General features: G+C 44.0%; 2 protein-coding genes across 5 annotated transcripts; one reads left to right on the forward strand and one right to left on the reverse strand.

The window, feature by feature from the left end:
* Positions 1-210: 210 nt before the first annotated feature.
* On the reverse strand, positions 211-10603 carry GPN3 (GPN-loop GTPase 3). The gene is made up of 8 exons (XM_075534887.1): positions 10444-10603; positions 9840-9948; positions 7179-7346; positions 5357-5481; positions 4622-4737; positions 3930-4026; positions 1881-2009; positions 211-631 (listed from the first exon to the last, which is right to left on the reverse strand). Exons 1-8 carry the CDS (start codon positions 10489-10491, stop codon positions 569-571), a joined length of 855 nt encoding a protein of 284 aa, XP_075391002.1. The 5' UTR covers positions 10492-10603; the 3' UTR covers positions 211-568.
* Positions 10604-10854: 251 nt separating this feature from the next.
* On the forward strand, positions 10855-27836 carry FAM216A (family with sequence similarity 216 member A). Of its 4 annotated transcripts, none has more exons than XM_075534889.1 (7): positions 10855-11336; positions 14430-14464; positions 23058-23179; positions 24404-24533; positions 24611-24794; positions 25379-25461; positions 27430-27836. In XM_075534889.1, exons 1-7 carry the CDS (start codon positions 11248-11250, stop codon positions 27546-27548), a joined length of 762 nt encoding a protein of 253 aa, XP_075391004.1. In that variant the 5' UTR covers positions 10855-11247; the 3' UTR covers positions 27549-27836. The 4 variants fall into 4 exon arrangements, with proteins under 4 accessions (XP_075391004.1, XP_075391003.1, XP_075391005.1 ...); XM_075534888.1 differs by having other exon boundaries at positions 10858-11336; positions 14430-14470; XM_075534890.1 differs by lacking the exon at positions 10855-11336 and adding an exon at positions 11634-11743 and having other exon boundaries at positions 14430-14470.
* The last annotated feature ends 84 nt before the right edge of the window (positions 27837-27920 follow it).

A 27920-nucleotide genomic window follows, 5' to 3' on the forward strand; every position in this document is an offset into this window, starting at 1 on the left:
GGAAGTTCTAATTTTGAATAGCGGGGTCACCTGTACATTTGAACTTGGGGGCTAACAGTACTACAAGTCTACTACTGTACAACATTTTCAATGTCGAAAACTAGACGATACAGACAGGGCTTGTCTTATTAGATTCTTCTAGACCTTTTTTCCTTCAGACATATAACTAAGAGTAATTCCTGCTGCCCCAGAAAGACCTCATAAACAAGATACTTATGTGTTTATTTTATTACAGTCATTCTCCTACACAAAACAATAATAAAATAACGTGAGATTTTCACTGTAGCTAGGTGCTAATATCTGCTATATACATATCTATGTACATTCCCCTTAACTTTCTCAATATAAGTTGATGTGGTTCAATTGTCACCGACAAGATCACACTTTAACGGTGGCAGCAGCAGAACTCCGTATGCCCATTACAAATGATAAAATGAAGCGAGCAGTCCTTTTTCCTCTCAGAAAGATAAGCAGCTCTCTATGGTGGCACCCTTTGGGGAGAGGATGTTCTGTGGGTTCAGCCCCACGTTCTTCACATGTACACCGTCACTTGTTAATACAACAATCTTCAATCATTCTGGTGTTCTTGAAAGTATTCATCAAACATAGATGAGGACGCATCTTCATGTTCCTGGCACAAGAGAAACAGAAGAGAAAACATGTGTATTTTCCTGCAAGTGTTGCTGTATTTTCTCAGGAATGTTCTCTAATGAGCTAGCACCCGACTGGTGCTCTGGGCATCGATCATAGTTGATGGCTGGTGGTTTCAAAAGACACGCCTTATGGGCTATGAGCTGGAACTGACTTGCTGGCAGTGGGGCTTTGGTGGCAAATTAATGCTTGTAACTATCAGGAAGCATTTCTCCCTTGAGTTTACAATCACACTCACAGCTATGTGTGGACCACCGTCAGTCTTCCCACAGGCTTTCTGTGAGGGCAGCCCATATTGAATTTCTTCTCATCTTTGCAAAACCACCTACACTTTGCTGCTTGGCACCTGGCAGACATAAGGTCAGAGGTTCAAGCCCACCACTCCATGGGAGAAAGGTGAGGCTCTCCGCTCCTATAAAGTTTTACAGGCTTGAATATCCTATATAGGGTCGGAGTCAATTATGTGTTAGAATTGACAGCAATGGGCTTGAGTGGCAAACACTTGCAGAGCGACCTTGGTGTTGTGGTGGGTTACACATTGGGGTGCTAACCATAAGGTCAACAGTTTGAATCCACCAGCTTCTCCGAGGAAGAAAGATGTAGCTTTCTACACCCGTTAACAGGAGTCTCAGAAACCCACAGGAGCAGTTCTACCCTTTCCTACGGGAATGCTCTGAGTCAGAATCGACTTGAGTCTGACTCACTCTAAGTAGGGCCCACTCCCTTCTGATACTGTTCCCTTGAAGGAGAGCCCGAAGGCAAGCCCGGGACCACTCAAAGATAACTAAGGTTAGGCTACTATATTGACTCTAGGGTCCGCCCATCTTGCCACATATGTACCCCTATTCCGTCCCTGTACTATTGCGTGTACACGCTAGGTCATCCCCCTCCTACTGCTTGTATTGCCTATGTTACAACCCTTTCCTATGACGCAGGTTGTTACCTGTAATCAGGGGGCTTGCATGTCCCCAAAGATCTATAAGCTTTGGTTAGAAAAAAATCCTCAGGAGAGCTCTCCGTCTCATCTCCCACCTCCACGAAGACCAAGAGGAGCTGAGGTGAGCACGCTCCCATTAGATGTGTCTGACTTCATCATTTTACTCTCCCTCTCTTATTTCTCTATGACTTTCCTACAGTCTTTACATATCAAAACTGTACAATTGCGCTTATAGAACCCATGATTAGTTGTGGGGGGCTGGCTTCCCCCACAGCTCAACTTTGGAAATTACCTTTGGTTCTTTAAATTCCAAGTCTTCTCCATACTGAATGGCAAAATCAATGTGCTGTAAGACAATGTTCATGCTTTCTTCATCTGACTGGTCGTAAGGTAGAAACCTCACCATGCTGTAGTCGTCGATCTGTACATTGGGGAATCCAACCAAACAGTAGTCTCAGCCTACATTTGAACTTTGGAACTGCCCATTACAAATGTGCTGGGGGACGAGGGCAGGAGCGGGAGGGAGTCAAGGGAGATAAATGCAAAGAGATCATCAACAAATCCTTACCTGTGACATCATCACCAGAACACCATGAGCTTATTATGGAGCTGGACCCTTCTCCACTTTGTGGGTATTCATCTGCCTGGCAGACTTTGTACAAGCACAGGCCGCTCCAATACCCCGAAGGGTTTGGAATACTAGGTACATCAGGTCATTTATTGATGTCTAGATTAAACTGCTACCCAGAGAGCCCAAAACCCCCGTGCCTCCCTCCTGGGCTGGACTGTGCTTTTCCTAAAAGCAGCCACCAACTGGACAAGGGCAAACACCCAGTGGAGGTTATAATCCACGGGGCTGTCAGCAGAACTGACTCCCAGGGCTCTGACCGAAGCAAGCCGGTCTGTGTCTATTAAAGGAACTCTCCCTGGAGTTCTGAACTTGGACCGGGCACACAAAAAGGAAGGAGTCAGTTGGGGCTGGAGCCTAGTTGAAGGAGCCCTGGTGGTGTTGTTGGGTGAGCATTGGGCTCACAACCAGACTGGCAGTTCAAACTTGCTCTCTGCTCTGCAAAAGAAAGAGGAGGCTATCCTGCTCTGTCCTGATTTCTAACCTCCGAAGCCCAACACAGGTTTGCTCCGAGCTGGAATGGACTTGAGGGCTGCAGCAGTCTGCAGACGGGCTGGGCAAATGCTCGAGGGCACAGGCAGCTATTGGAACGGGGGAGGAGGTCACAGAGGACGGGTGAGGACGGCCTTGGTTCCTGAGCAGGTGCTCCCACCTTGATTCCCCAGGAGGCTGGCCGTGCCATCTGCCTCTCTTCTCTGTATGGTGACACTGCCACCTTCACTACGTTATCCTCATCCTCTGCTTTACCGAGAAACCAGGAAACGCGCAACATTAGGACCAGTCATGCCAGACACAATACCGATGTTGCACAGGCATCTGACTGACTCCTTTAGAAAGAAGATGCAAGTGTTTAGGGGGGAGCATGGCAGCTCAAGGTGGTGATGCTGTGGAAATTCTGGTCGACACTCCGCTTTCACTCCAGCAGTCTCCTCAGAGGTGCCATCCTGGCTCTATCCCAATCAGGAGCCCCGCCCCGAGCCCGCCTGAGCTGGGGCCAGACGCATTCACCGTAGGCCCATTCCTGTCCCTCGAACTGGGGTATCAGCATCATGGAACCAAGAATGGTGGGGAGGGGAGTATTTCACAACTCTTGCCCTTATTAGGGAAAGAAAGGCCCTGACTCTATGTGATTCATTTCCTAAAACTCCAGACCAAACCAGCGGATTCCAACTCAAGACAACTCCCTGTGTTGTCAGAGAAAAACCACGCAGCACAGGGTTTTCAAAGGCTGATTTTGGGGGCATTAGATCACCAGACCTTTCTTCTGAGGTACCTTCAGGTGGGAATCAAACCTTTAATCTTCTCATTAACAACCCAGTGCATCATGTCATTTGCACCGGCCCTTATTGGCTTGTTTAAAATCCTAGTGTTTGTTGCTCCAACTATAATGAGGCCATACACCGAGCTACACAATCAAGCTAATGTAACTTGCTGACTGTAAAAACAACTAACAATAAATTCTGAGCAAGCTTTGTGTGCTGCTAAGTTAGGATGATGAGACAAGGACAGTGGGGTCCACCCTCCCTGCAGCTCAGGACATCTTCCACACCAAAAGCTGTCCTAGTGGGTGCAGAGGCATGACCAGTGACACTAGGGGACCCTCTTGCTACTCTTCTCAAAACAGACAAAACTGTGCACCTCACTCCTCTCTATGGGACGAGCAAGGAAGTCTTTGGAAGAAGCCAGGGCGTTCATAATTTCCCATAAACTTACCAATCCACATATAGCTTTAGTCAATTTCTTGAATTTTTTGCTTCTTAAGACACTTGTAGAATCGTCTAACAAAGAATACACATCTGGATCTAGAAACCTTTGAAAGGGGAGAAAGAAAGGATCAACCAGGAAACAAAACTCATGAACATCAGAATCACACATAAAATGAAACTTAGGAGGGGCATCGCCACAAGCAAGCCCTGGTGACAAACAGAGGATGCGGTGCACCGAACCATCCGAAATCCTAACCTCTGCCCACCCTAAGAGGTTAGAATCCTATTTGGGAATGCGCTCTCTTTGTTACGCTAACAGGGCAGTATAAACTGAGCTGGATTTATGAGTAGAGGGTGTATGTAAATCATTCTCTTTTGAGATACAGAAGAGGAAACTGAGCAAACAACGAAGCAGACAAGCAAGCACAGAGGGAGGAAGAGAGATGCCACCCACTGGAGTTCTCCAAGGAATCAAGGAACAGAAGCTGAAGGGAAGCTCCAATAGCTCACAAGAGGAAAAATCTTCCTCTAGAGCTGACCCCTGAATACTGACATCTCTCCTCCTAACCGTGAAAAAGTACATCTGTTTGTGAAAGCCACCCCCTTGTGGTATTTTTGTTATAGCAACACTAGATAGCTAGTCCAAAGGACTTCCTTCTCAACACTAGACAGCTACGACAGACAGTCTAGAGGACGTACTTCTCGATTTCCTTTTTAGCCTTCTTACTCAGCAGATCCATTTTCGTCATGACGTTCACCTGTGGGATTTCTAGAGAGATCATTGCACTCAGAGCTGCCATGACGCCAGAAAGGAACTGGAGGGGGAGACAGAAAAGAGAAGATGCATAAACGGTGCCAGTAAACTTCTTGGTCTACAAGGAGGCGCTGTTCCCCAATGGCGGCAAAACTGGCTTAAGTCAAAGAAATTCTTCTGCCCAGCCACCCCAGAGGACAGACTTGAACCCAAACTTTTTACGGGAGCAGAACGCCTCCTGTTTCCTCCCTGAGTGGCTGATGGGTTGAAACTGCTGGCCTGTGAGCAGTTCAACGTGGAAAACACGGTCTTAATGCAGACAGTGCCTCCTGCTTCCTTTCCCCTGAATACCCTTCAAGGGCGATTTATACAAAACGACGCTTACAGTGGATCATAAACATTTTGGATAATCTGTGAACTGGGGATAAGGCTCTCAGCTAATGAAAAGCAGACTTGTATGAATACACATCTGTCACGTTCTTGATAGCTAGTGTCTCAAAATCGGTATGACTTTATCGGAACACCTTACATTTTTATCAGGTTATAACGTATAGTAACTGTTGGCACCACCATGGGACACCGGCAATGAGGTGCACGAAACAAATAACTCTGGAATGCCCAGACAATCCCTTCTACCAGGGCCCTGAACGTAAAAAGACACGGTGGACTTGCCCTCCTACCTTGAACGACTCCACCATGAACTGAGAATCCACAAGGAAAACCCCACAGACTCGGAACTCCCACTGCTCCAGCTGCTGAATCAGCTGCTTCATCACAGGCAGGTGAGTGTACAGCTCAATCTGACCTGCAGGGAGAGCAGCACACTGGTGAGCGTGTCACACAGGGAAACGCGTTTTCCTCACAAGGCTGCAGAGCCAAGGCCAGCCAATGTCTGGCAGGGACACGCTCAGTTAAAAAAGGGCTTTGCCACCTCCTTTTTATTTTAATTATTTAAAACATTTTATTAGGGACTCATACAACTCATATCACAACCCATACATACATCAATTGTGTAAAGCACATCTGTACATTCTTTGCCTTCATCATTCTCAAAGCATTTGCTCTCCATTTACGTCCTTTGCATCAGGTCCTCTTTTTCCCCCTCTCTCCCCGTTCCCACCTCCCTCATGAGCCCTTGATAATTTATAAATTATTATTTTGTCATATCTTGCCCTGTCCGATGTCTCCCTTTACCCCTTTTCTGTTGTCCATTCCCCAGGGAGGAGGTCACATGTAGATCCTTGTAATCGGTTCCCTCTTCCCAACCCACCCTCCCAGTATCGCCCCTCACATCCCTGGTCCTGGAGGTATCATCCACCCTGGATTCCCTGTGCCTCCAGCTCCTATCTGCACCAGTGTACATCCTCTGCTCTATCCAGACTTGCAAGGTAGAATTCGGATCATGACAGTTGGGGGGGGGGGGGGAGGAAGTATTTAGGAACTGGAGGAAAGCTGTATTCTTCATCGGTGCTACATCGCACCCTGACTGACTCATCTCCTCCCCTAGACCCCTCTGCGAGGGGATCTCCAGTGGCCGACAAATGGGCTTTGGGTCTCCACTCTGCATTTCCCCCTTCATTCACTATGGTAAGATTTTTTTTTTTTGATGATGCCTTATACCTGATCCCTTCGACACCTCGTGATCTCACAGGCTGGTGTGCTTCTTCCATGTGGGTCTTGTTGCTTCTGAGCTAGATGGCCGCTTGTTTACCTTCAAGCCCAAGACCCCAGACACTATCTCTTTTGATAGCCAGGCACTGCTTTGCCCCCTCTTGAAGCACTCATAAAACCAAGGTGGCCACCCCGGGCCTCCCAAGCGCACGACCCATTTCAAGCAAAAATGAGCTTCAGCGTGCTTCCGTTTCCTGTTCAGTAGGAGTGGGACCTGGGGGTGTGCTGTCTGGGAGGACCCACTATTAAGTGGGTGGGCTTTCTCCTTCAGGCACGCCCAACACAAGGTGAGAGGGAAACAGGAGGGTCCCGAGTGACCTCAGGCATGTCAGGTTCCAATCTAAAATGCACACTGTGGCTTAAGCAGCCACACGTGACAATCTAGCCCTGACCAGCCCCACCTCCTCTTTGGTTACCATGTTCCATGAACAGGCCTTGTCAGTCCCTCAAACCCACCTCATTCCTTCCCATCTCAAGGCCCTCAGTCCTGCAGGGCCCTCCCCCTGGCCTACTCTTCCCTCATCTGCACCCCTGTCTCAGTTTATGGACCACTTGACCAGAAGCCTCCCCAGTCTCCTTGTTATTCCTGTGGGGCATCTGTCACCCAGTCAGGCACTGAGTAACACTTAGGTGATTTCTGTTTCCACCAGCCGGCGCCCCCTCCCCCCCATCCCCACTATTGAGCCCCTGGAGGGCTGAGCTCCCACTCTGCTCTATTCCCAGTACTTCCTTCCAGTCAGTACACTTGGTCCACACGACCAACGAATCAGCCACAAATGAGGAGAGTAGTCTGACTCCTGGGGCAGAGACCCATTCCAAGTGCTGACTTACCTGGACAGTCAAATAGTATATAGTCATCCTCCACGTGGCCTAGGCAATTCTCGAGCCAGTCAAAATTGCTAGCGAAGTACTCCATGCAAAATATCAACCCTCCATTGGGACCGAACCGCAGGGAGCTGTCTTCCATCACATCGTCTACCTCAATCAGTTCCCGGATGTCTGCAGAGAGTGACAGGGCTCAGGGGATCAGGGCCCAACCACCCCAACGAGGACAGTGTTGCAACGTGACCCACATGAACCACATGGATTCCCAGGGCATGTGAAAGTTTTGTTGACCCTAGACTGTGGTCCAAGGAGCTGTTGTGGCATAGTGGGTTACAAGTTGGGCTGCTCACTGCAAAGTCAGTAGTTTGAAACCACCAACTGCTCCGCAAGAATGAGACTTTGTATTTCTATAGAGATTTCCAGTCTTAGGTACGGGGGCAGTTCTACTGTCCTAAAGGGTCAGAGTTGGAATTGACTCCATGACAGCAGTGAGTTAGGTTTTGGTCATACTGTGGTCTACTACGGAGCCCTTGTGGCACAGAGGGTTATGTGTTGATCTAACCATAGGTCAACAGTTCAAACCCACCAGGTGCTCCTCAGGAGGAAGTTGAGGCTTTTTGTTCCTGTAAAGATGTTCAGCCTCAGAAATCCACAGGGGCAGTTCTACCCTGTCCTATAAGATCATGATGAACCGGCGGCCTCAATGCAATCACTGGCGGCAGAGAAGTAATCTATTAAGTATACAGCAAAATTATGAAACAGTTTGAAATATTGTGAAAATTTGCAAAATGTGATACAGAGATGGAAAGAAAATTGAACTGATTTATTTGCTTGCTGCACTTTATCACAAACTTTCAATCTGTGAAAAAACAACAAAAAATCTGCAATTGTCTGTGAAATACAATAAAATGAGGTACGCCTGTAGACCACCAGGCCTTTCTTGCTAGTACACCATAATCTGGAAGCCTTGGTGAGCTTGTTCAGTATCACAGTAACACACAAGCCTGATGGGTGGTAGGGATACATGGGGTTGGGGTCCACTGGTCGGATATTGAACCAAGAATCCTGCACCAGAAGCAAGATTTCTGCCAGTGTCCCCAAGCCATCAATTAAGGGGGAAAAAATGCTTTGCCATTGAGTCAATTCCAACTCATGGTAACACCTTTAGGTTAGTGGTTGATTGTAAACCAGTTCCACCCAAGAACCTTAAGCTACCTGTAAAATCCCACGGATTGATTCTGACTCATAGAGACCCTCCGCAGATTTTCTGAGGTTGTAAAGCTTTATGGGAGCAGACAGCCTGATCTTACTCCCACAGAGGGGCTGGTCAGTATTACTGACCTTTTGGTTCACAGTCCAATCGGTGTTTACCCAACAGCATGGCCAAAAATCCTGGTATGTGTGTGGTTCTCTTCCTTTTAATAATTTCCAGGAATCAGTGCTTGTAATCTTCTACCTTAGGTTTTTTGTTCTACAGTCAAACTACAATCTCCATTCATGGAGAACTGGGCTTCACTTTTACATGACAATGAAAATCTGCGTGTACTGGTACCAAACAGAAACGGTCTTATTTCTCAGCCATCTAAGTTTTCTGCCCTTGACAGGATGCAGTCTTACCACCTTTCTATTGCTAATAATCAAGTTCACTGCCATCGAGTCAATACTGACTCATAGCGACCGCCTGGGGGTTCCTAAGACTATAACTGTTTGGGGGAGTGGAAAGCTCAGTCATTCTCCCTTGGAGCTGTTGGTGGTTTCAAACTGCTGACCATGAAGATCAGAGCCCAACTTGTAACCACTATACCACCAGGGCTTTCTATTGCTATTAATGGGAAATATTTTTTAGTTTTCCTGCTCTAACAGGTTTCAGCCTTTTGTTCCACCTTTTCAGGATTCAACTACCTAAGTTGGGACACTAAAATTGATTTCCTAAAAGGATGCATCAAGGGCACTGGTGAGTCTGTAAGACATTTAGGCCAGGAAGTGATGTGATGTAAAAGTAGGGGAGACCTGGTTGGCTCAGGTGCATGCCCAAGTACAGTATGCCACTGGTCTGCAAGTAGGACAGGAAGACTTGAGACAGATAGAAAGATGTAAACATCCTCTCTTCAGAGACATCCTCCCTTAAGGCACCTCCTCTGAATATTCCTGCTCATGCTTGCACCCCTTCACAGTCTGTAATACGTTTACCATTTGTTTGCTACCTATCTCCCCCACTAAAAGTTATCAAGGGCAAAGACAGGATTTCTTGTTCTCTGCTCTGACTCTGGAGTCTGGTGCCCAGCATACATAGATATCCAACAGACATTTGAATGGGCTTTTGAAAGGATAAAACGACAACAGACACATTCCTAGGCTGCTCACTTACAATGTGATCCGATCTGATTCACTGCAGCAGGCCTAAGAAAGGGTGGTGAGGGAGGAGTTCCCTCACTTTTATTCTTGCCGTGAGGACCAAGACATAGAATCAGGAGCAAATGTCATTGCATGCCTTTTGGCCTTTCCTGGTCACTGTGTGTGCTGAGATCATGTTTCAGAAACCAGGGAAGGAGAGGAAGAACTGACTTCTGAAGGCTTCCCTGCTGAACTGAACTCACTCTGCCTGACCCACCTCACCCCCAACCCAGCCTGCCCTGGAAGAGGGGCAGGGCTCTGCTCAAGACTCACCGGCCATCACAGGGTAGTTGAAGTGCTCTGCTGCAGGATCCAGGTTCACCACCTGGACAGACCGACTGAGGGCTTCGCAGTGCTGGACCATTGTGGCACAGTAGGTGCTCTGCATGTCACAAGGCAGAGGAGTTACAGCACAGGCTAGGGCTGCCCCTGTCCCCTGAAAGATTCTCCACCCCGCTGGGGCAGTATCCACTAAGGCCAAGACTATGCTTCAAAACAATCGGGCTGAGAAACACGGATAGAAATTCCACTTTGCTGTCCTACGAATATGGCGGGGCCTCGAGCTGGAGAGGCGACAAAGGGTCCTAATGCCAGCCGTCATTTTCTAGCTGTGTGGTCTTGGGCCCCAAAGTTAATCTTTCTATTTCTCGTTTTCCTTTTCTGTAAAACCTTAGTAGGACCAACCTCAGAGGGTGGGAAATCACAGCGTAGGACCGGAGGCAAAAGTAACCGATAAATCCCAGCAATTATCTTCCCTCCCTTTCAAAAGAGAGGGAAGCTCAGGGTCGCCAAGAGACCCAGCCGCCACCCCACACTTCAGGATCCAACCTCCCCGACCCTCAGATTTTAAAATTAAAAATCTCCTTCAAATCCTCACCTTCCCGCTGCCCGCGGGCCCCATGACCAGCTGCGCATACCGAGGCATTTCGCCACCGCAGCCGCCAGCGCCGCCCGTCGCCCAGCACTGCAGGAGAGACCACCTTGCCCCCTTCACCCTTCGCGGGAATGCCTACTGAATTCCGGAAACACGACGTGCAGTCCAATCACAATCCACTTTGGAGGGGGGGCGTGTTTCCCGTTTTGCCACACCTCTCACTACGGCGTGGCCCACGGGCCAAATCTCGCGCGAACGCGCAGTAAACAAACGCCGGGTAGGTTGCGGTTAGCGATTCGGCGTTGCGCGTGCGCAGAAGCAGTTGCGAAAACTCGGCCGTTAGGCTACGGGCTAATCCTGGTTGCCTAGGTGATAACCGTTAACGGACCACGCTGGGCATCCCAGCGCTGGGTGCTTTGGTTCTTGGTTTCCGTACGACTGTTTGGCCTCAATGGCGACACTACAGTTTTGCAAATTCGCGTAGGGTCCGGAGTACCGAAGAAGAGGGCACCTCTTGTAGGGAGCGCGCATCGTTCCTTCCCGTGACGCATCCCTTACACAGAAAGATGCCGGAGTGCAGCAGCGAGATCAACTGAGGCACTCCCGCCCCTCCCCCACCGGAGCTCCAGGCTCTCCCCCCGCCCCCCAGCCCTCCCCGCACGCACTCCCGAAGCTCTTCGGGCAGTGACCGGACCGCATTGGAGGGGGCGACACTGCGGCGTCCGCCTTCCACCCCGCTCTCTCCCGGCTGAGGGCAGGGGGACAGCGGCTCCCGCACGCGGCTCTCGGGCTTGACACGGGGAGGAGATGCCGGGCATGGGGCCGCAGTCCACCTGGATCGAGTGCAGCTCTTCCGCAGAGCCGCCCGAAGCGGCCCGGACCGAGGGTGGCGGCGGGTGAGGCTGCGGGTCCCTGAGGGGCTTGGGGGTGTGGAAACGGGCCGCACCTCGAATGAGACTGTCCCCCAGGGCCCTGAAGTGAGAGGGGTTGGGGAAAAACGTTTGCTGGACGTTTGTCGCCCAGGGTCTAGGAAAAGGGCTTCTGAGGAGGGCTTGGCGCAATGATGGAGGCGACTGCGACAGTCGCCCGAGGGCCCTTCCGGCCCCAAGGGGGCGCTGCGACACCTGCTGCCGAAACTGCCGTAGCATCCGGGAAGCGAGCAAAGGGCTTCCGAGAAAACAAGCTAGAGCCTTGTGTGTGTATGTGTGTGAGTGTATGTGTGTGTCAACGCGGGGTTCATAACCGCCCGAGACGGGACTTAACAGGAGAGGCACCTTGATCTTAACTTGTTCTTCACAATGAGGTGCGTTTCTTCATAAACCGATTTCATTTGGAGCACGTTTTTGCAATTCCCTGGCTAGTGAAGGGAGCTCCTTATAAGCCAATGCTGGAGGCCTCTGCTTTCCAATCCCTTCCCTCCAGTATTCCTTAAAAGCCAGAACTGTGGGCTTTTCCTTAAACCAATGTAATGGCTTTTTTTTTTTTTAATCTGTTGATTGAGGACTTCTAAAGCTGCCATGAGGATGGTGTGTTTCTGTTCCTCATAGTGCTGGAGAAATTACTGGGTCTAAGTAGATGAGCTGGGGGTGGGGGGGTGGAGTGGATTACCCACTGAAGTGCTAACCAACCATAAGGACGGTGGTGGCAACCCACCAGCCCCTCCACCCTGTCCTATAAGGTCACTATGAGTCAAAATCAACTCAGTGACTCTGGGCTGGGTTTGGCGTGAAGTATATTGAAACATCAATACAGCCTTGGTTATTGAACAAATTGTGGGGAAAGAGAAAGTGTTCTTAGAGAAAAGAAAAAAACGAATTGTATGAAATTAGGTATCTCGACCAATTTATCAATTGCAGCACACCTTAATTCTATGCAATTAGTAGGACACTCTTCAATACTGCAAGATTTAAAGGTAACAGAGGTAAATACTTTTAGATAGACAATCCTGCAATAATGGTAATCTACAAGTGGGGTATGTATAGCTGCATAGGCCGAACCCCAGTGTGGAGCGTGAGTGGAACAATACTCATAATTATCTTTAGGTTTAAACAATATATTTCAGCATATGTATTTATACTGCAAGTATATCCATGAATATGGTGGAACATTCAAGGGGCAAAGTTTTATATATATATATTTAAACCTCATAGACAAGCAAAACACCTTCAGCAAATGAATCCATGGGGCTTTGAAACTTGGGATCATGATCTCTGGGGACACCCAGAAAGACAGTGTTCTGTCCTACATCCTAGTTTGTTAAGTAGTTCAAACCAAAAACCAGACTCACTGCCATTGAGCTTAGAGATCCTATAGGGCAGAGTAGAACTTCCCTTGTAGGTTTCTGTGGCTATAAATCTTGATGGGAGCAGAAAGTCCCATCTTTCTCCCATAGGTCAGCTGGTCAGTTTGAACCTCTGACCTTACAGTTAGCAGTCCATAATGGAATCCACTATGCCACCAGGGCCACTTTGGTGAATAGCTACGGAGGTCTGAAAAGCTCACAAGTGGTCATCTAAGATACTATTGGACCTGCCTCATCTCGAGGAAAGAAGATTTAAGAAAATTGAAGATACATAAAAACCATTACTTTAATGGACAAATGGATCGCAAGAACAGCCTCCACAAGACCAGAAGGAATAGATGGTGTCTGGTTAGCTCTACTGTTCTGACAGTGGTCACATTAGAATGTCCTGGATAAAGTAGGAGAAAAATTTGGAACAAAACTAAAAATCAGAGAAGTGCCACAGTCTGAGTACTGTGTAGTTGGTGCGGCCAATGGTGCTTTTTCCTCAAGACTCCTTGCACCTCTTCAGCTCAAAGCAAGGGTCAACCTGACTTAAGCTCTCCCGAGATGACCAAGCAGCCAGACTACAACCTGGGGAAAATTAAGAACAAAGCAGAATCCACCGTAGCCATACATCCCAATTACCTCTGAGTCCTGCAAGTTTCAAGAAGGCCCTGGTCCTGGTCACGCAGGTGGAAGAGCAGGCCAGCAAAGGAACCAGCAGCCGGAAATAGCCCCAGCGATGACTGCAAATACATTTGAACATAAGGGAAGTTTCCCACAGACTTTGTGGAGCCCCCTTGTATATCTATCACACAACTTTGCCTGTTCAGGTATTTATAGGGTTAAGCCTGACAGCAATTACAAATATCTGCAAGTTAACATTCCCTGATCCATGTAGTTTTTACCTCACCCCTACCCTCCACCCTCCACTTTCTCTACACTGACCCTAATAACCACTAATAAACTTTGATATCAATTTAAAAGAAAAACAAAAAATCATAGAAAATACCAGGCTTACTATTTGAATAGAAACTGATGAATAGCGAACCCCTAGAATATGGCCTTTAGTGTCCATTCAGGTCACCCCCATGGCTCATGTTTCAGCCAAACAACAAGCAGGCCTACAATGGGAACAGTAACACTAGAGGGATGCACATGTCATAGAATCAGCAAAAGGGCAGCATTTACCCCGACAACGTCCAGAGGATTAGCAAAGGAGGTAGAATGGAAGCAGGAAATATAGGATGTGTGTGTGTGTGACTATATTATAGGGATCACAAGATGAACCAGATGTGTATGAGTCATTGAATGGAAAACTGATTGTCCCTGTAAACTTCTACCCTATTCACAATAAAATTAAAGAAAATGCTTTATATTCAGCAGAGGAGCCCAAAGTGCTTTACTCTGGTCATTGTAGGAATTGGATTAGGTGACTATAAAAGTAAAACCAAATCTGGCTTAAACTAAATGCTTTCTATTACGGTACAAATCTCAGCTAACTCACCTTTTAAAAGCCTGTAGCAAATAGGATTTAATAAGAATTAACAAGCTACCTTTTGCAAGACTATGTCTGTGAGAAAATATAAAAAGGAAAAGCCATAGGCAATGCTGTCCCTTTTTCATATTAGATACTTTTTCAATTGTTTATAAAGCTGTCAATTATTATACAAAATTTACACATCTTTTTTTCCCTTTTAAACAGGTCAGCAAGTCATTCTTCTTACCAGAAGTCCAAAGGTACTGGTGAGTACTGTATATGTAGCAGACAATGCGTGTAAATGACCTGGCTCTGAGAAGCCAATATGCCTGTAACTGCTTAGTAAATGGATCTTTAAAAATAGACTTCATTAGCATAGTTGGTGAGCTCAGTCTTTAAGATTTTCAAGGAACTATCCAGCAGGTTCTTTATCTCCTGTTAATATCACATCAAACTTGTTTTAAAAGGTATTTCAAAGTTAGCACTGAATCAAAAAGAGGTATCATTAAGCTTGATGTCAGTTGAATACCACAGAACACAGCCTGGGGTTAAATACATTTTAAGAAAAAAAATTCTAAAAATGAACAGCTTTAGAGAACATTTCCCAATGCTGCTAGTTTTCCTCTCACTTGAAGTAAACGACAGTGCTTCCAAGTACTTCCCATTTCTCTGCTGGAGTTAACAAGTAAGATTGGCCCCCAAAGACCTCCTACTTATTGGTGTGGTTCGGTTTTATTTGCGGGGGGTGGGGGGTTAGGGTGAGGGAGTCCAATGGACAGCAAAAAATGGCATCAAACATAACAACTTAGGGATGGAGCAGGACCAGACATTGTTTGGGTCCATTGAAGAAGATCGCTATGAATCAGAACTGACTCAATGACACTTAACAAGAGGGTAAGGGAGGAAGAATTTAGTGACTACATATATCAGAGTAAGTATCCAATGTACTTTGAAATCAGAATCACTTCCTATTCATTTTTATATAATTATCCCAATGCTGTTAATCACAGACTAGTGATCAGAAGTGAGTGTAATTCCCTATTCCCTGCTCACAAGAGCTAAATAGGAATTCACTGTAAGTTGGAGCAAGTTTTGCCCTAACTCATGGATTGTGCCACAATGAATGACCGTTGAGTTGGATTAGTTGTGGTTGGAATGTGGTGTATTTGAAGGTTATTGAACGCAACCTCCAATGCTTAATAAAAATCTTTATTCTTAGAAAAAAATACTTTATTCTTTTAGTAAAATAAATAAAGCACAGTAATGATAGTGGTTTTAAAATGTCTCATTTCAGTCCAACTCTATATTAACTTAGACTCACAATTGTCTTTCCTGGAAAACTTTACAATCCTTGTAGTTATTTAGGAAAAAAACATATGCATACATGTATTATGAGGAAGGCTTCAAAATGTCCATAGAAAAATCTATTATCTTTTCATTCAATTTTTCCAGGTGTATGTATATTGTGTATATGTATATAAAGTGTGACCATCATATGTGTGTTCATTTTTGGTCTCATTGATTTAGATTCCTGCCTAAACATTACTAGAGTTAAATTTTAAAAAGAAACAACACACATACCAGAAATAAAATGAATACTTTTTCATCCAACATGTAGAGAGAAATAATTAAAGAAATTATTTTTAAAAAAAGAAATGTTAACAATTATCAGTATGTTAAGTAGCTTGAATCAATGATATAAAAGTAAAATTTATAAACATTAAGATAAAAATGAAAAGTGGGCAGAGCGAGGAAGTCCCGAGGGAGGACCAAAACACACTTTGGGGCCAGGGCGTGGCACCCCATCAGACTCCTCCGGAAAACACTCCTAAAGGTCAACACACAGACCTTGAACTATTTACAGGCTTTTCTTTTTTTCTTCTAGTCGTTGTTTTTTGTTGTGTTGTCTTTGTTTTGTCACTTAGTTTTACTCTGTCTTGTTTTTTTTATGCATATTATTATCTCTGAGGGTCTAGCTAGATAACATAGGCTGGATAAACAATCTGGAGGAGAAAACACGGGACTGATGTTTCCAGGGGGAACATGGGAGAGGGAAAGGTGGGGACAAGGAAGTGGTGTTAACCAACCCAGGGACAAGAGAACAACAAATGATCCAAAATCGGTGGTGAGGAGGGTGTAAGAGCCCTGGTAGGGCTTGATCAAGGGCAATGTAGCCAAGAGGAATTACTGAAACCCAAATGAAGGCTGAACATGATAGTGGGACAAGAAGAAATAGAGTAAAGAACTAGGAGGCAAAGGGCATTTATAGAGGTCCAACTACAGGTATGCACATCTGTAAATATATTTACATATGATGATGGGGAAATAGATCTATGTGCATATATTTACAGGTTTAGTATTAAGGTAGCAGATAGACATTGGGCTTCCATTCAAGTACTCCCTCAATGCAAGAACACTTTGTTCTATTAAATTGGCATTCCATAATGCTCACTTTCCTGATACAATTGCTGAAGACAAAGTGGGTGAATAAGCAAATGTGGTGAAGAAAGCTGATGGTGCCCAGCTATCAAAAGATATATAGTGTCTGGGGTCTTAAAGGCTTGAAGGTAAACAAGCGACCATCTAGCTGAGAAGCAACGAAGCCCACATGGACGAAGCACACCAGCCTGTGTGATCACGAGTGTCAAAGGGATCAGTTATCAGGCATCAAAGAACAAAAAATCATATCATTGTGAATGAGGATGGAGTGCAGATTGGGGACCTAAAACCCATCTGTAGGCAATTAGACATCCTCTTACCAGAAGGGTTGTGGGGAGGAGACTAGCCAGTCAGGGTACAGTGTAGCAATGATAAAACATACAACTCTTCTCTAGTTCTTAAATGTGTACCTCAGAAATAATGGCTCAGCAGGGAACAAAAGAAAATTTTAACATAATGAGCTCACAATTATTACTTGAAAAGCGTTATTAACTTGGAAAAAAAAGGTTTTTAAACAATAAACCTTAGAAATGTTATATTGATATTCCTTCTATGATTATAGATTTCAAATAATATCTCAAGGGTCATCACGATATAATTTCTAGGGGTCAATTTCAATTCTTAGCAAACAAAATAGTTAGACCTGAAGCATGCAGATATAACTTAGCTATCTGCACTAAGCATCCAGTTTGGCAAAATTTTAAAGAAATAGCTAAGGTTTAAAATACCAAGTTACAGTAGCCTTTGTTATTAATTGATAATACTGAAACAAGACACTGCTAATTCCATTCACTAGCTATATGCACATAACTTAAAATCTGCCCTTTTATCTGTAGTAGTCAACTAAAAAGTTCAAGTGTTCATAACAAATGGAATGCAAATTAAGCTACGGTATAATACACGTGCAATAGCCCTCTGGCCAGCATTAAAAGAGAATGAACTACTAGTCCATGTAGAATGGATGGATCTCAGGTATAATTGGGCTGAGAGAAAGAAGCCCCACAAAGAAAGGTCACATACTGTATGGTTAATTTATATAAACTCAAGAAGATACCATTTAATCTCTATATCAGTGGCTGTGTGAAGATAGGGGTACACAAAGGGCTTTGTTGATTACATTTTATCAGATGTTGATCTTCCTCAAGTTAAAGTGCTTATCCTACATTAAGAATCTGTTTTTCCCAAAATCGTATCATTGTGAATGAGGGGGCAGTACAGAGTGGGGACCCAAAGTCCATCTGTAGGCAACTGGACATCCCCTTACGGCGGAAGGATTGCAGGGAGGAGATGAGCCAGTCAGGGTGCAGTATAGCAATGATGAAACATAAAAATTTCCTCTAGTTCCTAAATGCTTCCTTCCCCCCACTATCATGATCCCAATTTTATGTTACAAATCCGTCTAGGCCAGAGGATGTACACTGGTATAATAGGAACGGGAAATACAGGGAATCCAGGACAGATGAACCTCTCAGCACCCAGCAGTGAGAGTGGTGATACTAGGAGGGTGGAGGGAAGGTGAGGTAGAAAGGGGAAAACAATTACAAGGATCTACATGTAACCCCGTCCCTGGGGGATGGACAACAGAAAAGTGGGTGAAGGGAGACATCAGACAGTGTAAGACATGACAAAATAATAATTTATAAATTATCAAGGGTTCATGAGGGAAGGGGGAGCGGGGAGGGAGGGGGAAAATGAGGAGCTGATATTAAAGGCTCAAGTAGAAAACAAATGATTTTTTGTTTTTGAAAGCAAATGTTTTGAGAATGATGATGGCAATAAATGTACATTTGTGCTTGACACAATGGATGGATTTATGGATTGTGATGAGTTGTACGAGCCCACAGTAAAAAGATTTTTAAAAATATCTGTTCTCAACATGTCTGAAACTAGAAAACTAGTTTCTTCTGGGAATTGTGCTTCATTTTTTTTATTGAAAGGTGGGGCGTTTTTTCACACTAAAGAGTAGCGACGAGTTCAAAAAACATCTTGTAATTGGATGAATCTGGGATTTTTTATGCTGAGAGAAATGTCACTAACAAAAGAGAAATATTGTGTGAGACCACTATTATAAAATGTCAAGGGTAGGTTTACACAAAGAAAGCCGTATTCGTTGATGGTATCTATCACTCACTAATAGACATGTGTTAATTCTGGGGAAGGGAACGACAAAACACATTACGGGGACCAACATGACCAGACAAAGGAAGACACTGAAAGGTACGCACGACTAGAGAACATTCGACGTCCTACTTGGAGAGGAGCCTCTGGGGCCTTCACAGCTTGCATGTGGCCATCTAAAATACAAGTATTGGCCTCTCCCTTTTGGAGCAAGGGAGAGGGAAGCAAGCCAAAGACTCGAGGAAGAAATCAGTCTGTAGGACTAACAGTCCACAGGAACCCCCACACCCTGCTCTAAATGAAGACCAGAAGAGCTAGACCTGGTGTCATTCTACCACTAAGGACCACTCTGACCCAGGGACACAATAGGTTTGGCTAGGATGGGAGAAAAATGTAAATCATATTCAAATTCATGTGAAAAACAGACTTACTGGACTGATGGAACTGGAGGAACCCTCTCAACTCTCTTCCTTAGACCCTCTTTTTATCGGAATCTGAAGTCACTCCCAGAGGACACCTTCCAGCCAAATACTAGATTGGCCAAAAAAAAAATAAATAAAGAGGAATGTGCTGCTTAGACTAGTGAACTCTGTCTTAGACTAGTTAACTATGTGCGACCAAACAGGCAACATTTGCCCGAGCAAAGAGGAGAAAGGGAGGAAGGGCAAGGAAACTGGAGGGACAGAATCAGGGCAAGCAGAGTGGAAGTGGGGAGAGTGATGACAAATTGTGGGGCTAGCAACCAAAGTCAGGGACCAGGACTTAAAATGTTCTGAGCAGAACAGAAATCATTCTGAATTGAACAGAAATATAAATTGTTGAATGGGAAATAAATTTGCTATATAAACTTTCACCTGAATCATAATGAAATGGGGGAGTTTAAAAAAAATCATTTTATTGGGGGCTCTTTCAGTTCTTATCACAATCCATACATCCAACCATTGTGTCAAGCACATTTGTACATATATGTTGCCATCATTTAAAAAACATTTTCTTTCTACTTGAGCCCTTGGTATCAGCTCTTTCCCCACCTCCCCCCTCCCTCATGAACCCTTTATAACTTATAAATTATTTCATTTTATATAATAATTATTTCAATTATTTTTTCATGTCTTACACTGACCGCTGTCTCCCTTCACCCCCTTTTCTGTTGTCCGTCCCCCTGGGAGGGGGCTATAATGTCAATCATTGTGATCGGTTCCCCTTTCTGCTCCCACCTTCCCCCACCCTCCTGGTATCACTACTCTCATTATTGGTTCTGAGGGATTATCTGTATTAGATTCCCTGTATTGAAAGCTCTTATCTGTACTAGTGTTCAAGCTCTGGTCTAGTCAGATTTGTAAGGTAGAATTGGGTGGAGGGGAGTTGGAGACCCAAAGTCCACCTGTCAATGATTGGACATCCCCCCACAGAGGGGTTACAAGGAAGGGACAATTCAACCAGGGTGATGTATAGCATTGACGAAACACACTTCATTCCTCCAGTTCCTGAATGCTTCCTCCTCCCTCCACCCCCCAACTACCATGACTCAGTTCTGCCTTACAAATCCGGCTAGACGAGAGTACCCACACTGGTAGAGATAAGAGCTCTGGACACATGGAATTCAGGACAGATAAAACCCTCAGGAACAGTAGTGGGAGTAGTGATATCATGAGGGTAGCGGTATGGAGAAGGAAGAGGAAGAAAGGGGGAACACATCATAAGGTCCTATAAGTAGCTCCCCCTCCAAGGGGGACAAATAACAAAGGTGGGTGAAGTTAGACAACGGACAGTGTAAGACAGGAAATAACAATAATAATATCTAATTAATCAAGGATTCACGAGGGTGGGAGAGTAGGGTGGGGGCAGAGGAGCTGATACCAAGGGCTCAAGTAGAATGAAATTGTTTTGGAAATGTTGATAGCAACATGTACAAGTGTCCTTAATACTATTGATTGATGGTTTGTTACAAGATTTGTAAAAGCACCCCCAATAAAATGATTAATTAAAAAAATAAAAGGTTATTCTTTTGTTTTGCCCACATTATTAAAAACAATGATATAACTGAAATTGTAAAAATCAGTTTTAATGGAGGGTGGGTTGGAGAGGGGGAACCGATTACAAGCATCTACATAAGACATCCTTCCTGGGGGATGGACAATGGAAGAGCGGGTGAAGGGAGATGTCGGACAGTGCAAGATATGACAAAATAATAATTTATAAATTATCAAGGGTTCATGAGGGAGGGGGAGCGGAGAGGGAGGAGAAAAAAAATGAGGACCTGATGCCAGCGGCTTGGGTGGAGAGCAAATGTTTTGAGAATGATGAGGGCAATGAATGTACAGATGTGCTTTACACAATGGATGGATGTATGGATTGTGATAAGAGTTATATGAGCCTAATAAAATTATTTTAAAAAATCAGTTTTAATGAACTTAGATACCATTAAAGAGAGAAAATATGTGTTATCCTGTCTTGAATCTTATACTAGGAAACCCACTTAAAATTTATTCTAACAAAATAGAGGAAAGAGCTAGGAGGTAAAGGGCATTTATAGAGGTCTAAATACAGGCATATACATATGTAAATATATTTATATATGACGATGGGGAAATAGATCTATGTGCATATATTTATAGGTTTAGTATTAAGGTAGCAGAGGACATTGAGCCTCCACTCAAGTACTCCCTCAATGGAAGAATACGTTCTATTAAACTGGCATTCCATGATGCTCACCTTCCTGATATGATCGCTGAGACAAAGTGGGTGCATAAGCAAATGTGGTGAAGAAAGCTGATGGTTCCTGGCTATCAAAAGATATAGCATCTGGAGTCTTAAAGGCTTGAAGATAAACAAGTGGCCATCTAGCTCAGAGGTAACAAAGCCCACATGGAAGAAGCACACCAGGCTGTGTGATCACAAAGTATCGAAGGGATCAGGTAGGAGGCATCAAAGAACAAAAAGCTTATCATTGTGAATCAGTGGGAGTGCGGAGTGGAGACCCAAAGCCCATCTGTAGACTACTGGACATCCCCTTACAGAAGGGTCATGGGGAGGAGATGAAGCCAGTCAGGATGCAGTATAGCACCGATGAAACATACAACTTTCCTCGAGTTCTTTAATGCTTCCTATCCCCCCACTATCACGATCCCAAGTCTACCTTACAAATCTGACTAGACCAGAGCATGTACACTAGTACAGACCTGAGGTGGAAACACAGGGAATCCAAGACAGATAAACCCCTCAGACCCAGTTATTAGAGTAGTGAAACCAGGAGGATAAGGGGAAGGTGGGGGAAAAAGCAGGAACAGCTTACAAGGATCTACACATAACTCCTTCCCTGGGGTATGGACAACAGAAAAGTGGGTAAAGGGAGACATTGGCGAGTGTAAGACATGAAAAAATAATAATTTATAAATCATTAAGGGTTCGTGAGGGAGGGGAAATTGTGATGAGAGTTGCATGAGCCCACAATAAAATAAAAATGAATGTGACATATTTATGGTAGAATGCTCAACAGTAATTAGACTAAAAAAATTTTGCTTCACCAAAAAATTGATTCTATCAGATATATTATTTCTAAGATTAAATGGATGTGAGCATGGCTTATTATGACTGATTTTTACTATTAATGTTTTCATATCCTCACAAATAGAATTTTAAAAGTTCATACAAAAGACAAATGAATACTTTGTTGTAAATTCTTTTTGTTGTTGCTGTAAATTCTTAAAACATAAATTTTACATATAGATTCTTCTTTAGTATGTTTCTGACATATGATAAACTAAAAGATGGGGTGACTGTGAACAGTTGGCATCTCAACTGAGTTCAAAATAATGTAGTCCATCTATAATTTAACAAAAGGAACCAGCTTTGCCACCTTTGAATCACAATGAATAAAAATTGTTAGCATTGTATAGTATTTATCAATCTTAAAGGTGTTTCTGCTCAGAGAGTAAATAACATAAGTAGCTTCAAATTTAACAATCTGGTATAAAATACTTAAAATCATATACCAGAATAATCACTGATACATGTAAATAGATATAACCCACTAACATCAAGTTGATTCTAACCCATAATCACCCTATAGGACAAATTAGAAAGCCCCTGGGGGGTTTCTGAGACCATAAAACTGTAAAGGGAGTAGATAACCTCATTTTCTCCCCAGGAGTGGCTGGTGAGTTTGGAGTGGCTGGTGGGTTTGAACTGCCAACCTTGCAGTTGACAGGCCAATATCTAACCATCAAAACTTTTAATAATTTGGTGAACTGACCTTGACTTAAGGAATTTACATGAAAATGTCCTCGCCCACAGAAAAACTCAAAGATGAACACAAAGTGGACTCACACACAGCCACGCTGCAAGAGTTCTGGAAAACTCCTCAAATTCAAGCAATTCACATCCCTAAATCAATGAAGGATGCATCCTTTCGGAAGGTATGCTAACAAAAAATGGTGCTTATTTAAATACCAGTACTATATTCAGAGCTGAAGTTTTTATGAAAGATAAACTAATTCAAGGACAATGCTTGCCAGATAATAAGGTATGCCAGCAGCCTATAAATATCGTTATAGATTCTCCTTAACCTAAGAGGTCCTGTGGAGCTTCATGACACTTGGAAGTACCTTTACTCTCAAAGTTTAATGCCTTAAGCACAAAGAAAGTGCTATCCTAGAGATGGAACCCCAATGTCATAAAGAATATTACTCAAAGACTCAATAATTGGGAGCAAAAGGGTAATAAGCAAACATTTAACAGCTGTTGACCTGTTCTGCCCATCAAAGATCCTAACTGCCCGAAGCGTCATCTCTTTTGTGATGTGAATTGGTTATTAAACATCTGAGCAATTTTTTCTAATGAAAATTTTTAATCTTCTCTGGTTATAACATTTCCATAAATCGTGCATGTTTGTGTGCGTGTGCATGCACGCACATGCCCAGGCACATCTCTGAGGGGCTTAAACATTCAAGGAAAAATTCCATTCTCTTAAATCAAGTTACTCGCAAACGTTTTGAAGCCCCCTGGCATGTACACAGTGGAGCCCTGTATCCTCGTGGATGTTAGCTGCACTGCTTACACTAGTAAGGAGAATGAAAATGACCTATGTGCAGCGTCCCAGCCGCTCCTCCTGCCCACCACAGCCAGGTCCTCTGCTGAGGCTGTGAGGACTATTTTAGTTGAGATGAAGCTGAGTAGTTGGGTTACTCACAAATACCATGTTAAACTATTTTTTTAACTTTAAGTATGAAAAAATTTTAAAAACCTTAAATATGAAAGCACTTCAAAAATTTTGTGGCAAAATGGAATTTTTCTCCTGTTTTAAGCTCCTCCTATTAAAACCGTTTGAGAAGGCAAGACACCCCCACAGAAGCCCGTGGGAACTCAGCTTCACATCTCCTGGTTTGTCAGAAACAGTGGTTCTCAGAGCAGGTCAGAGTTCCCTAAAAGAAGTGGCAAGTACCACCACCAGCCCTGGTGACACAGCTGCTTCTTTCTTTTTGGCAAACTAACAGCGTTTTAGCAAGTTGGCAGCATTACATTTGCAGAAGTTTAGTGTGCACAGTTGCAAAGTCACCAAATACATCCATCCTTTCAGATACGTCATGCTCACCTCCATTCAAAACAGTGGCCAACTCCGCTCGCTTTTTCTTGTGTTCCAGCATCCCGACCTCACCACCGGCCAGAAGCGCTATCTGTGCAGCATCGCTAAACTCTACAACGCCAACTACCTGAGGACATTAATGAAGAGGCAGTACATGCATGTGATTCGGCACAGCTCCCAGAAGCCAGGCAGGTGCACCTCCCTGAGCTTCCCTAGAGTTCTCCCAAGAGTGCTCTGGCCCTTTAACAGGTGCTTTTTATGACAGGTGTCCTCACGCACCCCCGGAGCCGCCTCAGCTCATGCTACTCCCACAGGCAGCACTATCCTTGCACCACCTGGCGACACCAGCTGGATGGAGAAGAGCTGGGGCCAGCCAGCATGGCCATGGCCTGTGCACCTGAAATGACCGCGCCCCATTTCCTTTGGCGACCAGTGAGAAACAAGGAAGGGTAGGTTTCTTACTGTTTACAATGGAGGAGATGCCTCGTTGACTGGAATGCTAAATGAGTCTAAAGTTTGTGTTCCCTAGTAAGAGGGGCTTCAGAGCGTTCATGGCAAAAGTCCATTATTTTTCATTCAGTTGGGTAAACGTAGACCAGGTTGGACCAAAAGCACAGAAGGATGTTCTTCTCTTCACAGAGCTGACTGGAATATGCCACTTCCTTTTGAAAGTATTTTCTGGACATGTAAACAAATACTTCTTGATCAGCAAAAAGAGGGAAGACTCCCCTTTTTAGTATAACTCCTACTCAAATTTCAAATACAAAAACTTGCAAAAAGAAAAAGCATATGGTTGCTTCTGTACAGAGGAATATAATAAGATGAAAAAGGAAAGGGGGAAAAATGAAGATTTGAGCACTGAATATTCACTATAATAGTGAGCTCTGCATGTCTGGGTTAAGAAGTCCCAGCAGAATTGGGGGGCTGGGAAAAATTCTTGGTGATGCTGAAGCATGCAGTTGGCATGGTTTCCACACAGATCAGACAGTCGCTTACTTGTGGAGTCCAAGTAAGATACTCACCTTTCTTGCAGGTTAAAAACTGGGTATGCAACCAAAACAAGATGTAAGTCACTGAAGATAATTAGAAGACCAAGCAGACCATTCATGCAACCAGGTAAGTGTGGGATTAAAAAAAAAAAAAAAAAAAAGAGGCATCTGCAAAGACCTGTTGCTTAAAATACAGGAAACACAAAGATAGTTTCATTTCTATGATTAAACCCCAAAGCCAAACCTGCTGGTGCCCAATCGATTTCAGTTCAGGCCAACCCCAAGTATGTCAGTGAAGAACTGAACTCCAGAGGGCTTTCAATCGGACAGGAATGGAATGTTAGGTCTTCCTGCCTTGATGCTTCTGGGTAGACCCACTGCTGTTTCCATTAACAGCCGACACTGGCAAATGGTTTGTGCCACTGAGGGAGCTAAGTAAATTCATGTAACAGATAAAATACATGTTTTGCTTTCATTTGAAATAATATTCTACCCAGAGGAATGGAATTTAAGGCATTTTTAATTCTAAACATAGATTCCCAAGGCTTATTTGAGCTTTTCAGAAACAAAACAAGACAAACAACTTAGCATCCCTCTGGCAATTAAAAACATTTGTGCTGTAGCCCACAATCCAGGATACAGTTTATATTTTTGCAGTCCCTTGCTGCGTCCCATTGGTCACCAATTGGTAGAATTGCCTCTTGGGTTTCTGAAGCTCTAACTCTGTATGGGAGTAGAAAGCCTCGTCCTTCTCCCAGGGGCAACTAGTTTCCAGCTTCCAGCCTTGCAGTCACAGCCCAACAGTAACCCACTATGACAAGTCTGAGTTGGAATTGACTCGATGGCAGTGAGTTTGGTTTTGGTTTGGATGGTTCCAGAATCCCCCAGGGGGGGGGGGTCATGTCCACTTTGGGAAGCCCTGTTCCAAAGATAGTGAACATCAAGGTTGTGTTAGTTGCAGTTGTTTCCAATTCACGATGAACTCCATACGTATAGAGTAGGATTCTCCACAGGTTTTGAAGGCTGTGAGCTTTTAGAAGCAGATCTTCAAGGGTTGTTGATGCTTATAAAGCGTGACTTTAAGCCACAGCAATTTGTAGGACAGTGCCGTTTGAGTGATAGACATATTTTGTATAGCATCTAATAGTTTACAATGGGCTCACTTTATACATATCTGAATAGTGCAAATGGTTAATATGCTCAGCTTCTAACTGAAAAGTTGGAGGTCCAATTCCTCCCAGAAGTGCAGAGGAAGAAAAGCTTGGTGATCCATTAAAAAAAAAACAGCTATTGAAAATCCTATAGACCACATTTCTGATATATACGGGATCACCGAGAGTTGGAATTGCCTGAACAATGAGTTACACATCACTTCTATTTTGTTTGATAGTCAAGCAATGGAGGCAAGTCAAGCAAGTGATACCAAAATTTACAGATGCAATTCCAACAAATCCAAACTTGGAAAGGATCCTTCTACCTTCAGTCCACAGCACTACAAAATCAGTCAGGAAGAGAGATGGAATGTTCTGAAGTGTTCCTTAGATTTGATCAAGTAGAAAGGATTAAATGGATTTAAGTAATCTCCTGAAGTTACTACCTAGGGGATAGCGAAGTCATTACAATCCTAATGCTGTGGGGCTCTGCCACACAGCTCTGGGGTTACACCACCTAGCGCACTATGTTATGCCTTCTTTCTCCTACAAGTGCAGTTAGAGAAGGGAAGGCCAGGTCCAAAAAGCAGTCAGAGGAAACCTCAGGTAGGAGAAAGGGCCCTAGGAAAGAAGGAACTAACGGGAAATGAAGAGAAGCTGACCAACTCCACTCCCTCCTGATCAAAAAATTTTGGCGAAATCTACTTTAGGTTATTATTAAAATCAGTTATAAAATGAGATTTAGTAACAGAGAATGTTATAATATAGTACTTTATATCTTATTGGTGATGTTCTAGGGGAGACTTAAGCTATTAAAAAATTTCAGGTAACTTGCCCTTACCGAAGGCTTATTAAGCTAAGCTATTTGAAAATTCTAAATTTTCAGGATGAAATTGAACTTTATTTCCAAATCAGACAGTTTAAACTCTCATTTTTTCCTTCAGCTTCTACAAATGATTTGGAATCGTGTATGCTTGAAGAAAGAAAGGAAGATGATTCACTAAATAAGTGCATGCAATCAATGTCAATTGAAGAACAGGGAGAACATCTGATGTTGACTTGACACTGTTTTGAACTTCATCCAGACAATGTGCCAAAGGTGGGGGGCGGGGTTGTGAACCGTGTCCTCAGTTTAGGATGCTTTCATTGTTTACCGTGAAGTCATTAAGAAATTTCAGTTTGAAAAAAAATGTGTTTATTCAGAACTTTTACAGCAATGTAATTGGTTTGGTGTCGTTCACTGTGCCCGTGGTAGCTGTGTAATAAAACTTACAATGTGCTTGTCTTTCTAGTTTGCCAGTATTAAAATTTTTCTTGCCATTAAACTGGAGTTATTTTTCTCTCAGATTAACGACTGCATTGTTTTATGCCTCCTTTCTTCTAAAACTTCAGCAATTAGAATACGTTCATCTGAGCAAAACTCTGCAATATCCTG

The sequence above is a fragment of the Tenrec ecaudatus genome, chromosome 16 (assembly GCF_050624435.1).
Source record: "Tenrec ecaudatus isolate mTenEca1 chromosome 16, mTenEca1.hap1, whole genome shotgun sequence".
Lineage (NCBI taxonomy): Eukaryota > Metazoa > Chordata > Mammalia > Afrosoricida > Tenrecidae > Tenrec > Tenrec ecaudatus.

Excerpts from the sequence above, each read along its gene's own strand:
- GPN3 (XM_075534887.1), bottom strand. The coding sequence starts at position 10,491 with ATGCCTCGGTATGCGCAGCTGGTCATGGGGCCCGCGGGCAGCGGGAAG. Across the intron at positions 7,347-9,839 it reads CAACTACCCTGTGATGGCCG|ACATCCGGGAACTGATTGAG; the intron begins GTGAGTCTTGAG and ends CACTCTCTGCAG. Across the intron at positions 4,027-4,621 it reads GCTAAAAAGGAAATCGAGAA|GTTTCTAGATCCAGATGTGT; the intron begins GTACGTCCTCTA and ends CCCCTTTCAAAG.
- FAM216A (XM_075534888.1), top strand. The coding sequence starts at position 11,248 with ATGCCGGGCATGGGGCCGCAGTCCACCTGGATCGAGTGCAGCTCTTCC. Across the intron at positions 11,337-14,429 it reads CGGACCGAGGGTGGCGGCGG|GTCAGCAAGTCATTCTTCTT; the intron begins GTGAGGCTGCGG and ends CCTTTTAAACAG. Across the intron at positions 24,795-25,378 it reads CCAGTGAGAAACAAGGAAGG|GTTAAAAACTGGGTATGCAA; the intron begins GTAGGTTTCTTA and ends CCTTTCTTGCAG.